This window comes from Malania oleifera, chromosome 2 (assembly GCF_029873635.1).
Source record: "Malania oleifera isolate guangnan ecotype guangnan chromosome 2, ASM2987363v1, whole genome shotgun sequence".
In the NCBI taxonomy this organism is placed as follows: Eukaryota; Viridiplantae; Streptophyta; class Magnoliopsida; order Santalales; family Ximeniaceae; genus Malania; species Malania oleifera.
The window spans coordinates 131523444-131537765 of record NC_080418.1 but is presented as its reverse complement, the minus strand read 5'-3'; the positions used below and the strand labels follow the sequence as shown (position 1 = coordinate 131537765).

Sequence of the window (14322 nt, the reverse complement as noted above, 5' to 3'; positions counted from 1 at the left end):
CACCCTTTGGCTCGAAGCTGAACTAGCTGGTGGTATTTCACACCCTTCAGTAAAAACCTACAATCTAGTGATACTTCACACCCTTCAGCCAATGCCGGTAGTCTGGTGATATTTCACACCCTTAGGCAAACGTCGGTGCCCCCAGTAACCTGGCATAACATCAGCGTTGAACCGGTGTAGATCTGGTGTTCGCACACCTTTCGGCTCGAAAGCCGGCCAATCTAGTGGTATTGCGCACTCTTCGGCAAAAGCCAGATTCTTAAACCTAGAACAATTTGGAACCTCGTTCCTATTTCACCAAAATACAACACATGCATGCTCATATAACCAAACAAATCACACCCATTGGGTAATCTAAAATCACAGTTTTCCAAACACATACAGTTTAAACAAGTCAAGGCTCAACCATCCCTATAACACAGTATAAATCATTATATACGCTATGTTTTCAACAAAATCAAGGATGCAGCCCGTCGCCCTCTTTTTCCCAAAACTGTAATCATGAAAAACTCATAGTTTCCCCGTTAGATTCCACCAAATGAGTAGCCAGAACACACACAGGACCGTGAACCCCAATTCTACCGAGTCCGATTTTAAAAATAACCGATATAAACACAATTCCCTTTACCTTTTCCCCGAATAGCAAATCCCGAACTCTAAGGTCCCTAAACAGTGAATCGAGTTCCAAAACCTACAATCAACATTACAGAATATACTCACAACACTATTCTCTACTAAACTACAGGATTAGAATTGAAAACCGAGCCTTACCTCGATTCTTAGCCGAAACTTGAAAATCTTCGAAATAGGATTCCGATCCGTAGAACTTGTAGAGAATCCTTCCATGATCCTCGTGGTAACTTTAGATCTATGATTCTCGCGACGAACGACGAAGAAATCTAGAGAGATAGAGAGTAGGGAGAGTTCTAGAGAGAGAGAGAGAGAGGGAGATATTTGAGTTTTCTTAGCTTGGAAGTAATGAAACATCTATTTATAGCCCCTTTGACCTGGCCACCCTCGTTGACGAATGGCATCCTCGTCGACAAGGTCATATAGACACCTCGTCGACGAGATGGTAACCTCGTCGATGAGCTTGAGAACACCGGTTTCCCGAGACTCCTCGGCTTCTCCTCATCGACGAGCCTTTGAACTTCATCGACGAGAGATACATGGACTTCGTCAACGAACTCTGGTTTTGTTGACGAATCCTACAAAATTCCCAATTTGCCCTTCTCTTATTTATTTAACCCACATATTACGGTTCGGGTTCTTACAACAATCATCAATAAATATAACAAAATATCAAGATCCACCAATATTAGTAATAGGAGAAGGTTCCCAAATATCAGAATGAATTAACTCAAAAATGCTATTAGTGACAGATTCACTATTATTGAAAGGTAAAGCTGGTTGTTTTCCTAACTGGCATGAAGTACAATTAAAATTTTCTTTGGACATAGAACCTAACACCTAGAAGCTAATTGTTATACTCGAGAAGAGGGTGCATGACCAAGAGGAGAATGCCAAAGTGCAAGAGAAGGTAAAGAAGAAACGCAGCAGCAGCAACAACAATAGAAATAGGAGCAATACGTGGAAGATGAAGGTTGTCCATGAGAATCATACGCCCAACTCTAGGACCTGTCCTAAGCTCCTGCCTAGTCCTTGGATCATACACAATACATCCAAAATAGTCAAAGGTAAGGCGATAACTTAGTTCATCTAATTGCCCTAAGAGAATAAATTATAGGATAGGTTAGGTACATGGAAGACCCTAGGAATTAAAAGGTTGGAGGTCGAAACAGACCCTAAACTATTGCCATGTAAAGTGGAACCATCAGCTATGTTAATATTTAAGGGGTGTGGTGTAGGTTCAAATTTAGAAAATAAGGACCAGTGAGGTGTCATGTGGTTGCAACAGGCAGAATCAAAGAGCCAAGATTGAGACTTACCAGGCAAGATTGAGAGAGCAGTGGAAAGAGATGCATTACCAGCCATACGAATAGCCTGACCTATTATGTCCTATAGTTTAGTTGAGGAGAGGTGGATAGTGGATTTAAAAGACTGAGACTCAGCTGAGATGGAAGGCATTAGCGGAGTAGACCCAAAATTTGCAACTGTTGCAGTAGATTTGTTATGACAGTAACAAGTCTCAATAGTGTGGCCATGACACTTGCAATAGTTGCAGAACTTTTTGTTGGACTGCTTGTGACGATTGCCAAAGCTAGAGGCATCAAACCCTAATTGCAAAGGTTGCTCTGTGGGAGCAGAGGGAGCAATAGCCAAAACATTCAGCTTATTCTGGGCTTGAAGGGTTGCAAGATGGGCTTCTTCTCCTGGCAACTCATTTACAGCAGTGTCAAGAGAGGTAGGAGGACTGCGATTAAGAAGCTGACCTCGAATGGGCTCGTAGGCTTTGTCAAGTAACATCAAGAACTCATAGAGACGGAATTCATCTCGAACAACAACATATTGTTGAGCATTTTTTTAGCATGCCCAAGTTGGATCAGAAAGGTTAATTTAGTCCTAAAGGAAGCGAAGCTGATCATAGTAGTCATTGATAGATTGCCCTGGTTCTTGCCAAAGCTGATGCAACTCAACCACAAACTAATATTTCATGGATCCATGAGAAGTGGAATATCATTTGACCAACATATCCCATACAAATTTTGCATCATCAAAACTGCCTAACAGATTGGAGATTGAAGGAATGGAAGTATTCCAGAGCCAAGTAAGGATCATATGGTTATGACTATCTCATTCAACAAGGCGAGCAGTGAATGCAGTAGCTTCTTCAGCTACCCCCTTGATAGGAATAGTGATTGCACCAACACAATATTGTCAAAGCATGCGACCCTTAAGAAAATTGCACATAACTTGAGATAAAGATAAATAATTTCTAGTCCCCTCTAATGTAGAATTGATGCGATGAGGAAGAAAAATGTCATTTTATCCATTTAGAGACACAATATGCAAAAAATAAACTCCAAAAATGAAATCTATGCGAAAAGTTGGGTAAGGAGAACCTGGCATGAAAAGTCAACCCTATAAAAGTCAACGATCGGGTCAACGGTCAATGCTCAAGGGTTAACGGCCAATAATGCTGACGTGGTGTGCTGTCGTGGCAGGTTGACATGGCAAGTTGATGTGGCATGATGACATCAGCTAGGGCGCATGGACTCTGAAGCAGAACACAATGGCAGCGTGTGTGGGCGCGTGCGAGCTCCGATGACGTCCTGGTTTCCACCGATGAGTAGATCGGCGAATGACGATCTTGATGTTACCTGCAGAAGCTTGATCAGAGTGATGAGCACGACGACAACAGAGGATGTAGTGGTTTGTGGTGTGGCTCCTTGAGAACGATAGAAGCGTTATAGGAAAGGAGCAACACCAAGAAAACAAAACTGCTAAGAAAAGGTCATAGCAGTGGCTCTAATACCATGTTAGAAATACTGAACAAGTATTATTGTATTTCTTCTATAAAAGAGTATACATGGGTGCCTATTTATATAGGAGGCATAGAGTGTTATACAAGTAAATAGGAGTGTAGTACAAGTAATAAGAGCGTAGTACAAGTAAATAAGGGTTAGGCATTAGCCCAAAGCCTAATACACGTTAACAATATAAAATCCAAAATTCACCAGTCAAATCATTTACATTGCATGTTGTTAGGTAGCTAGCTCACCTTGCAATAAGCTTTCTACGCGAATTATTTTACATTCCTTTCTTAAAGATTATGGGGGAAAGTTCTTTTAGAAATCAAACTTCTAAGAGAAATTATACAAGGGCATATTCTATTTTATGTTGTTCATGTGCCTTTTTTTTAGATATGAAACATGTGGCAAATAAGTCTCACTCCTCATATATATGATATTAATAAATGTGGAACCCACTACCACATGTTTCACATTCTAGACAGGTGGAGGAAGAGATCCCCTGTTTAATTTCTAAATGTGTACAAATTTTACAAAATGTATATTTAATAACACTCTAATTATTATAATTAGTACCATAGTATTAACTTTACATAATTTAGTGGATCTAAACGATAATAAATGATTGTCATATTAGCATTTGGATTTGTAGAAGTGAAAGACATTCATTGATATGGGTCCTATAAAAAAAAAAACAATAATAATAAGTCCTATTAGCTGTGATCAATTACAAAATATATTTTTGTCAATTTACATTAGCTCATGCAATTCCTATTCCACCTAACAAAACAATTATAATACAATAATTTGATAATTTGCATAGAAAATCATATTATTGACAATTCAATTTTTTTTGGAATTTATAAAGAAGAATATAGAAGAAATGATTATTATGCTTCGTAAAAAATATATCTTAATTATAAAGAGTTTGTGACAAACTAATAGTTTAACTATTTATCTTAATTGAAATGCTTTTATCAATGGAATACCCAAAAATTATTAAGTTAGAAAGTCTAAGTACGTCGTATCTCAATAAAAAATTATTTTTCAAATTTAAAATAAAAAATAAATATTTATTTTAAATAGAATTAAAATTGTTTAAAATTTGAAGATATCATTGATTGTCTAAATTAAGAAATAATTATACCATTTGATTTAACAATCTCTCTTATTGTCTCTTTTATCACGAAGATCTGTGAGGAATCTTTGGATTACTATGGTTACGAGCCGTGATGAAAAGCATTTTGCTTTTTGTTTTAAAAGATTACTCACCCCTTGCGAATTTGCAATGAAGGCACAAGTACAATTCCTCTACGGATAGGGCAGCGGGTAGGTGGAGGCTTCGGAGTATATTCTATTCAATTGTAGTATTCTATCATTAAAAAAATGAAAATGAAAATGCAAAAAATTGCAAATTGTGGGTGGGCAATGTCAATGTCCCCTTAAAACACGGGTCAAATCCCAAACAACCAACGTGGTTAATTGATTGACTCTTATGATCAAATGGCGGCCTCCGCACATGCAGGTTTTCTCCGGCATAAACTATTGACGGATATCTCTTGTAGAGCTGAATAATTATTATTAAAAAGGGTGAAGAAGATAAACACGGTTTACAGAGGACTGTGTCAGAAACAGAGGAGAGAGAGAAATAAAGTCTCATTGTTTGGGTAAAAGACGGAAGCTTTCTAGCTTTATTGGAGGGGGGCGGGGGAGAGAGAGATGGGTTGTTGTCGCTATCTATATTTGGGGAGTGGGGGCGTTTAGTGACAGCAGCAGCGCCACCGTACAAGAAAGGCTCGACACCAACACATGGACCAGATTCGTCTACAAACCCATTCCCAGTTTTCCATTCAAAATTTACTTTTACTACTGCAATCCCCCTGTTTTTGTTTTTATTTCAGAAAATTGATTACTGTGGAGGATACCCCAGATTATTGCAACCCAATTCTTGATTTGCCCTCACTTCTCGGTGTTCATATCAGAAATTTTGGTTGTTGTGGGGGTAGTAGCGGGAGTCGTTGGTCGCCGTCTCATACTTTCAGGATCAAATCTGAGCGTCTTTTGACCCAAAGAGACCCCAAGGGACTTGATTGTGATCGTCATCGCGCAACCAGCTTTCTTCTTATCTTCTGTCGCCATAAAGTTGAAGTATATTTTCTCCTTTGTTTCTGTCTGCCTTGATTTTTTTTTAAAAATAATTTCAGCAGTATAAATTATAGCAATATGTACTTTCTTTATTTTGATGTTGATGTTGTCTGGGAAGTTGTCCCTGGGTGTCTCTTGCTTCATGGAGCCCTGCAAATACTGAATTCTCAGGAATCAGAGCTTAACTGTATTTCTTTTCTCCTTCGACTTCAGCATTGTTTTCATTAAAAAAACCTCATTTCTGATTGGTTGGTTTAGTATTTTACTTTGGGTTGGTGTGAGGGGCATGTTTGGAGGATACTTGGGTTTGTTTATGTGCAATATTCATTTTGGTTTCATGGGTTCTGGTAATTTTTCTTGAAATTTTTTTAATGGGGATGTTAGCTATGAATTTTTTAGTGGGTTTTTGAATTACTTTGTTCAAAATTTCAAAATTTTCTGTTGTGTTCAGCTGCCGAATTCTAACAAATGGAATCTGAATTTCTGGCATTGAGAGTTATTTTCCTTGATTCTATTTTTCTGCTCAAGTGGAAATAGAGTGGTTTTGAACTTCTGAATATTTTCCTCTTCCTTTCTGGATTTGATATTTTATTTTATATAGAAAATTTGGTGGAGGGTTTTTATTTCGTACTTTTTTTGGGGGGCGGGGTAGCATTTTATAGTTTGAAACTAGTCTCAATTCCTGTGGTTGGTAAGGGAGTGGAGATGAGTTTTTCTGTGGTCGTCTCTACTCTTGTATAAGTCGGGCAATATGCAGCTTTCTGTACTTACACTATCTTTTTCTCTTTTTAAAATTATTTATAATTCTCAAAAAGGAGTTGTTTTCTCTTTTTCTTTGGAATATTATAGTATTTATTTTTGGTATGATTAGGAATCTCAAGGATACATTTAGCGGGATCTTGTAATTTGGCTGCCATGATTGGTGTCAGACTGTCACTTGAGTATAAGGTTGCTGGTGATTGCATGTCTGCTATTTTTTATTGGGATTTTGCATCTAGAGGTTTCAATGAGCCGCTGTTGATGTTTTTTGTGGAAAGTTTTCTGAAAATGGAATATCTGGGAAGTTTCTTATGTTTGAATTGTGAGATCTTTTGATGAGCAAAATTTGTGCTGTGATGCTCTTTTATAGGTTGAGGAGTTCTTTTTGGATTTGGAAGTATTTTAACTTCTTCTAGGTTTCCTTTTCGTGAATTACCTTCTCATTTGCTATGAATAATGGCTATTTGATTAAATATAGATCTTCTTTAAATCTTAAGATTAATATCAAATTTTTACAACTTATAAAGGTTCTCTTTTTTGAAAAAAATTTAATGCTGTGAATTTTTTTAAAGATTTTTTTTTTGAACTTCTAAGTAGATCGAAGTTTTTTTTGAATATAATTCCATTTTTAAAATTATATGATGGTTTCATTCTACATGAGGTACTGTGCTTATAAAGGTAGAAATAAAAGAGGAAATCTTGCACAAAAACACTCCTGTTTTCTGCTTCCCAAATTTATTGTCATCAGTTGTTTCTTTTTGTGAATTATTTATATTTGTGATATGGTGGTACCATTTGGATTTCACCTATTTATTTGGCGAAAGAATGTGGGCAAGACTGAATTTGGTGAGCGAAGTGTCTGCTGGACCATGAAGATCATTGTATTTGTTTGTAGATAATAACTATATAAGATAAAATACTTAAGACATAAAACTAAATGGAACGTCTACAATAATATTTTTTTGATAATAAAAGAAATCATATTAAGAAACAAGAAGAAATTACAACCTAAAAGGGGACAAAAAATCCTCAGGAAAAAATGAAAACAGCAAAATAAAGAAACTAATTAACAAACTAGATAAGTAAGCTTCTTTTTAAACTGTTGCCATCATATTTCATGGACCAATGCAGATTGTTAATTCTTGCTCTTCTTCATCTTTATTTTATCCCTATCCAAACAAACTTTTTTGCCTCTCGGATTAGACAGCCACAGGAACATTGTATCCAACAATTGAGCTTCTAACTCCTTCCATTTTCCTCTTGCGGAGGACTAGGCAAAATCCTGTCCTTGTGCTGCTGATTTTTACCCATTTCATCATAATTGAAGATAGGAGCATCCCCAAACTTTTGATCGGAGATGGTTGCAGATGGAGACATTTACTAATCCCCTAGTAATTGAGACAAATTATAAACATAATGAATATGTTTAAGATGTACAAGTATAATAACTTAAAATTTTTAGGCTTAAAGGAATGCAAACAATCTTAATATAATGCGGTTTTATATTTGTTACCATTAATTTTATATTGAGATTTATTGTTTTTGTGCCTATTAATATAAAAGGAGTGAAAGTGAAAATTATCCTTAATTATGAAAAAAATGAAATAAAAATTTATAGAATTCAGTGCTCCAATTTCATGTTAAAATAGAAGATCTAATCATAAAACTTAGTTGAATTCAACAATTTCATTAACCTTGGCTAAATAAATTTATTTGTGATTTTTTATATACTGCTACAAATATGTGTGTGCACACGTGCTAAGTTGGGAATTAATTTGCAAAGCTTTAATTTTAATTAATTTTTTGAAATATTTTTACTAAATTGTCATGTTTGGCAAGCTGTGGTTTTGAAAGGGGAGGGAAGGAAGGATGACACATGGTTGCCACACTCAGATTGCTGTATATGAAATGGGCCTTCAGTCTAATAGCTGTGCTCGTCCTTTGAATTGGGCGGTATCCTTGAGTGGCTTGATTTAGAGTTGTACTTTATACAGTTAAAACCAATTACTGGATCAACCCAAAAGAGAAAAAAAGGGGGCTAATTAGGTTTGGATAATTATTTAATTTTTGTGATTTGAGCCTTTGACTTGTAATACCCTTACAAATGACTAAGGGCTTGCCTTCCCTAATGCCTTGATGGGAGCCTTGTGGTGCTAGGTTTTACAACCATATATACATTACAGACATATTTATGTACAACAAACTATCAAATTCTTGTCATGTCCCTAATTCTCTAAATTCAACCCCCAAATCATAACTTGTGGCTTCCAGCGCAAACGGTTGATTCTTTAATTTTTCCCATTTATCCTCTTCATCTTTCCCCTCTTTCTTTTTGTTTCCAGAACTAACACCCAGATGTGGGTTCCTTCTTCTTGCACCCTCTTCTCCTTCTTTTTATCTCTCTCTTTACCTTAAAGCTTTCTGCCTCCATCGTTGATTATTATTTTTTAAATAATAAAGATGTATTAGGAACGGAAAAGATACTACAACCTAAAGAGGACGAGAAACCCTAAAGAAAAAAGAAAAAAGAAAACAACAAAATAAAAACAAAAAAATCTAATTAAAAAACTAGATAAGTAAAACCCTCTTTAAACCTTTCCATCCTAATTCACTGAACACTGCAGGTTTGTTATTAATTCCCTCTGATCCTTCTTCATCTTTCTTTTACCCCCATCCTAACGAACTCAGTTTCCTCCAGGATCAGATTGCCACAAGCCCATCTTATCCACCGACTGTTGAGCTTAAAAGTCCTTCCCATTTATCTCCTCCACAGGAGTAGGCGAAATCCATCCTCATACAGCATGTCTTTACCCATTCCATCACCCTGAAAGATAGAGATATCAATTGTATTCAATGCCTTCTTTGTGAGGGTTCTTCTTATTATATAGCAACGTTTGAGCTAATTACATGGCAGTTACATGGCAGCTAATTACATGGCAGATACATGGCTGCATCTCAGCAATCACATTAATTCTGTCTAACTAAATAGGAAGCTAAAATATACAGATAATCACAAGATATTTACAGCTATAATACAAGAATCATGCCATAAATAGATAGGCTAATTATGGCTTGATATAATCTGACTAACATCCCCCCTCAAATTGATGCGGGTCGATCAAGAAGCATCAATTTGCCCACGAGAAACTGATGGCGTTGACGAGTCATGGCTTTCGTAAAGATGTCAGCAATCTGGAGGTCAGTGGAAATGTGAGGAAGAGAAATAACACGAGTGTCTAGTGCTTCCCGAATAAAGTGACAATCCACCTCAATATGCTTCGTGTGCTCATGATAAACAGGATTAGTAGCAATCTGAATAGCACTAGTGTTATCAATATGGAGAGGAGTGGGATCAGGCTGAGAGAAACCTTGCTCAACAAGAACCCCACGAGGTCAAGTAATCTCAGAACAAGCAGCAGACATCGCACGGTATTCAGATTCAGTTGAAGATTTCGAAACACGAGCGTGCTTTTTACTCTTCCAAGAAATCAAAGAATATCCAAGGAAGAGGCACCAGCCCGTGACAGAATGGCGAGTATCAGGACAACCGACCCAATCAACATCACTATAAGCAACGAGACGAAGAGGAGAGCCTGCAACAAAGAATAATCCACGGCTAGGGGACCCTCGAAGATATCGAATGATACGACGAACGACAGCTAAGTGTAAATGGCGTGGAGTCTGCATAAAATGGCTAACTTGCTGGATAGCAAAGGAAATATCAGGCCGAGTAATAGTCAAATAGTTCAAGCTACCCACCAGATGGTGATACACAGTAGGATGAGAAAGGAGATCACCCTCCTCATGACGATACTTTGTGTTAATTTCTAGAGGAGTATCCACAGAAGAAGTATCCTGAAGACCAGCCAAAGTAATTAAATCCTGTGTATACTTATGTTGATTTAGGAAGATGCCTGAAGGAGCAGTGTAAACTTCCAATCCCAAGAAGTACTTAAGAGGACCAAGATCCTTCATATGAAAAGAGGCGTGAAGATGCTGGTGGAGATGATCAATCAAAGCAAAATTGGTCCCAGTGATAACAATATCATCAACATAAACCAAAAGAAGAACAATACCAACAGATGTCTTGCAAAGGAATAAAGAAGAGTCATATTGGCTTTGCTGAAAGGAAAACTGAAGCAAGGTAGTTTGAAACTTGTCAAACCATGCTTGGGGAGCCTGTTTCAGCCCATAGAGAGATCGCTTCAACTTACATACATCCGAAGAAGAGGAGGAGGAAAAACCAGGAGGGAGGGCCATATAAATTTCCTCTTTGAGATCACCATGAGGAAATGTGTTTTTGACGTCCATTTGATGAAGTGGCCGGCCTTGTGAAGCAGCAATAGAAATAACCGTACGCACTGTAGTCATCTTGGCTACCGGAGCAAAAGTCTCCTCATAGTCCACCCCATACTCTTGCTTAATACACTAGAAGCAGGTCAAAACCAGTCCAACCAGCAAAGCGCAAACAGCCCAACACAAAGAAAACAAGCCCAAAACAATTACCTTCCCTAGAAAGAGAAGCAACCGTGTGTGCAATACAATTTGTCCAGCACAACCAGCGACCCCAGATCAAGTCAACAGCCTCCAGGTATCATCAATAGCCACAAACTCCTCAGCCGTGTGCAACACAGTCTATCGAGTACAACCAGCCACCCCGATTCAAGCCAACAGCTTCTAGGTATCTCAGACAACCACAAACTCACACCACAATGTCTCTACAGTACCACAATGATGTCTAGGCACCACAATGATGCCTAGACACTACCGATAGCCACAAAACTCACACCACAATGAACCTCTAATGCCCAGAGATTCCCGAAACCAAAGAAAACTGCCTAAGGTGACTCAACAACTATTAAAATCCCAAGTATCATTGTAAATTATAAACAAATTAGGAAAGTGGGTAAATGTGGGGGATTTGATATTATTCGGTAAGGGGATTGTTTCGTTGTTTAGAATATGTGATTGTATTATATGAGATTGGGATGTACATATGAAAAAATTAATTCAATGTAATTCAAGGCTTCCACTTACATGGTATTAGAGCTAGGGTTTCTTAACCTTAGCTAACAATGGCCAGCAGCACCCGCAAAGGGGCAACCTCATTTGGAAAATCCGACAGGGATTCCGAGGTTACCTTACTGGAGAAAGGAGGAAACCCGACCCTACTGATGCTGTCGCCTTGCAAACATGGATATCCGAAAACTCCATGGCCACGGCTTGGCTCGTTAACTCGATGAAGCTAGCGATTGGTAAAATACACTTGTTCTTACCCACGGCGAAGGATGTTTGGGACGCCGTTCGTGAAACCTACTCCGATGTTGAGAGCTATTCACAAATCTTTGACATCAAATCTCGGTTGTGGCAGATGAGTCAAGGTGATAAGGAAGTCACGGGATATTTCATGGAGATGACCCATCTCTGGCAGGAGCTCGATCTGAGCATCGATGAGAAGTGGGAGTGCTTCGGCGACAGCACACAATACCGAAGGAGGCTCGAAAATGAAAGGGTCTTTGAGTTTCTTGCCGGCCTCAATCGAGATCTGGATGACGTGAGGGGATGCATCCTTGGCCGGCGACCTCTTCCTTCAACCCGAGACGTCTTCGTAGAAGTTAGGAGGGACGAGAGTAGGAAGCGTGTGATGCTAAGGCCCCAAGGTGACTGGGTCGGGTTGGACCTATCCGTATCTACCCCAAATTCAAATGGGAACACTAATGGGCCTGATGTCTCGGCCCTTGTATCAAAAGGCGCAGGGGGATCCAGTCAATGACCACAAAAAAGGTAAATTATGGTGTGAACATTGTCGCAAAATAGGTTATTCAAAAGATACCTGCTGGGAGATTCATGGAAAACCGGCAGATTGGAAGCCGAGACAATACCAAAAAAATTGTGGGCACTAGGCTAGTACTGACGGGTCAACTGAAAAATTACAAGGAGAAAAAATCAATAATACCTCCCCAAGTAGTGCATTTAGTCCTGAGCAGTTAGATCAGCAGTTTAAAATGATTTCGTCAATTCAAACATCGGGTCCGTCTTCCTCTGGTTCCCTGGCTCATCGAGTTAATTATTTGTCAGCCTTAAATACTACATCCTGTTACAAATCTCCATGGATAATTGACTCGGGTGCATCTAATCATATGATTGGTTCTTATCAATTGTTTTCATCCTACTCACCATATGTTGGGAATTTGAGAGTAAAAATTGCAGATGGCTCTCTCTCACCAGTTTCCGGTAAAGGAAGTATTCGCATATCTGACTCTGTAACTTTAAAATCTGTCCTACATGTTCCCAAGTTATCTTGCAACCTGTTATCCATCAGCTAGTTAACAAAAGACTCAAATTGTTCTGCTAAATTTGTTTCATCTCATTGTGTTTTTCAGGACCTATCATCAGGGAAGACGATTGGCACTGCTAAGGCATATGAGGGACTCTACTACTTTGAGGAGGCAAGCTTGAGTGAACTATGTAATACTGTAATTTGTGATTCTGCATCTATTTCTAGAGATAGTGAACTTTTGTTATGACATTCAAGGATGGGTCATCCCAATTTCCAATATTTAAAACGTTTGTTTCCTTCTATTTGTTCAAATAAAATGTCTTCTGAGTTTCAATGTGAAGTGTGTGAGCTTGCAAAACACTGCCGTACTTCTTTCCCATCATCCATATACAAACCTTCTCGTCCATTTACAATGATTCACAGTGATTTGTAGGGTCCCTCACGTTCCCTCAAACGCACCAATACAAAATGGTTCGTTACTCTATTGATGACCATACTCGTTTTTGTTGGGTTTACTTGTTGAAAGACAAAACTGAAGTCCGCTCCATTTTCATCAGTTTTCATTCCATGATTCATTCACAGTTCTAGACTCATATTCAAATTTTACGTATTGATAATGGTACGAAATATTTTAATACTATTTTGGGAACTTATCTTCAAGAAAATGAAAATTTTCATCAGAGTTCTTGTGTGGATACCCCTCAACAAAATGGGGTTGCTAAACAAAAAAATAGACATGTACTTGAAGTAACACGGGCATTAATGTTCACTACCAACATGAAAAACTATTTTTGGGGAGATGCCATCTTAACAGCTACACATCTCATTAATCGAATGCCGAGTCAAGTACTTTCCTTTGCCACCTCTCTTCAGAAATTTCAGGAACACTTTCCTACCTCTCGACTCCCCTCCAATCTCTCGCTAAAAATCTTTGGTTGTACTGCTTTTGTTCATATTCATGCACACCACTGGGATAAATTGGATCCCCGTGCCGTTAAATGTGTCTTCCTTGGTTATTCCCCTACCCAGAAAGGCTACAAATGCTATGATCCTGTCTCAAAAAGACTGTTTGTCAGTCTTGATGTTACTTTCTTTGAAACCCTCCCTATTTCCCAAAGCCCTCTCTTCAGGGGGAGAAATGGAGTGAAGATTGGTTCTTTGACTTCTTTACTACTGAATTCACGTCATCTGAACCCGTACCACCTATTGAGCCTCCCATTGCTTCATTCCCTGATCCATCTATCAAGCCTTCCATTGCATCACTTCCCGACCTGCCAAACACAATAGAACACTTAACCTCAGGGGAGATAATAGGAAAGCAAAATAGTGCAAACATACTTGTTTACTCAAGAAAGCTAAACACAAAGAACAGGGAGAATCTCATACCTGAGGTACCAAGAGTGTTGGAACCGGTGATGGCTCCAAATAACCATCCACGCCCAATCCTGATATGGTAATTGAGCTTTCTTCTGATAATCCTGTACCCGATGATATCAATTTACCTATTGCAATAAGAAAACAAACTAGGTCATGTACTCGATACGCCTGGTCTAAATACATGTCTTATAAAAGCTTGTCTACAAGATATCGTGCTTTTGTCTCTAACCTTGACAGGATGAGAATTCCAAAGAACATTCAGGAAGCTCTAGAAATACCTAAATGGAGAGAGACAGTTATTGAGGAAATGCGAGCCTTAAAAAAAAAAAT

General features: G+C 38.3%; 2 protein-coding genes across 11 annotated transcripts in view; one reads left to right on the top strand and one right to left on the bottom strand.

Moving 5' to 3' along the window:
• The first annotated feature begins 4939 nt into the window (after positions 1-4939).
• Positions 4940-14322, top strand: part of LOC131147962 (CBL-interacting protein kinase 32) — an 89391-nt gene continuing 80008 nt past the window's right edge. For 2 of the 10 annotated variants that reach the window (XM_058097648.1, XM_058097656.1), the window contains exons 1-2: positions 5673-5763; positions 12719-12803. The gene's annotated coding sequence lies outside the window, so the exon portion shown is untranslated. Of the gene's footprint in view, positions 5580-5601; positions 5924-12718; positions 12804-14322 lie in introns of those variants that run through there. The other 8 variants (XM_058097649.1, XM_058097653.1, XM_058097647.1 and 5 more) reach the window with 7 other exon arrangements.
• LOC131148372 (uncharacterized mitochondrial protein AtMg00810-like) lies at positions 9729-11549 on the bottom strand. The gene is made up of 2 exons (XM_058098084.1): positions 11481-11549; positions 9729-10763 (listed from the first exon to the last, which is right to left on the bottom strand). The coding sequence occupies exons 1-2, from the start codon at positions 11547-11549 to the stop codon at positions 9729-9731; spliced, it is 1104 nt and encodes a 367-aa protein (XP_057954067.1).

Excerpts from the sequence above, each read along its gene's own strand:
- LOC131148372 (XM_058098084.1), bottom strand. The coding sequence starts at position 11,549 with ATGGAGTTTTCGGATATCCATGTTTGCAAGGCGACAGCATCAGTAGGG. Across the intron at positions 10,764-11,480 it reads CGGGTTTCCTCCTTTCTCCA|TGTATTAAGCAAGAGTATGG; the intron begins GTAAGGTAACCT and ends ACCTGCTTCTAG.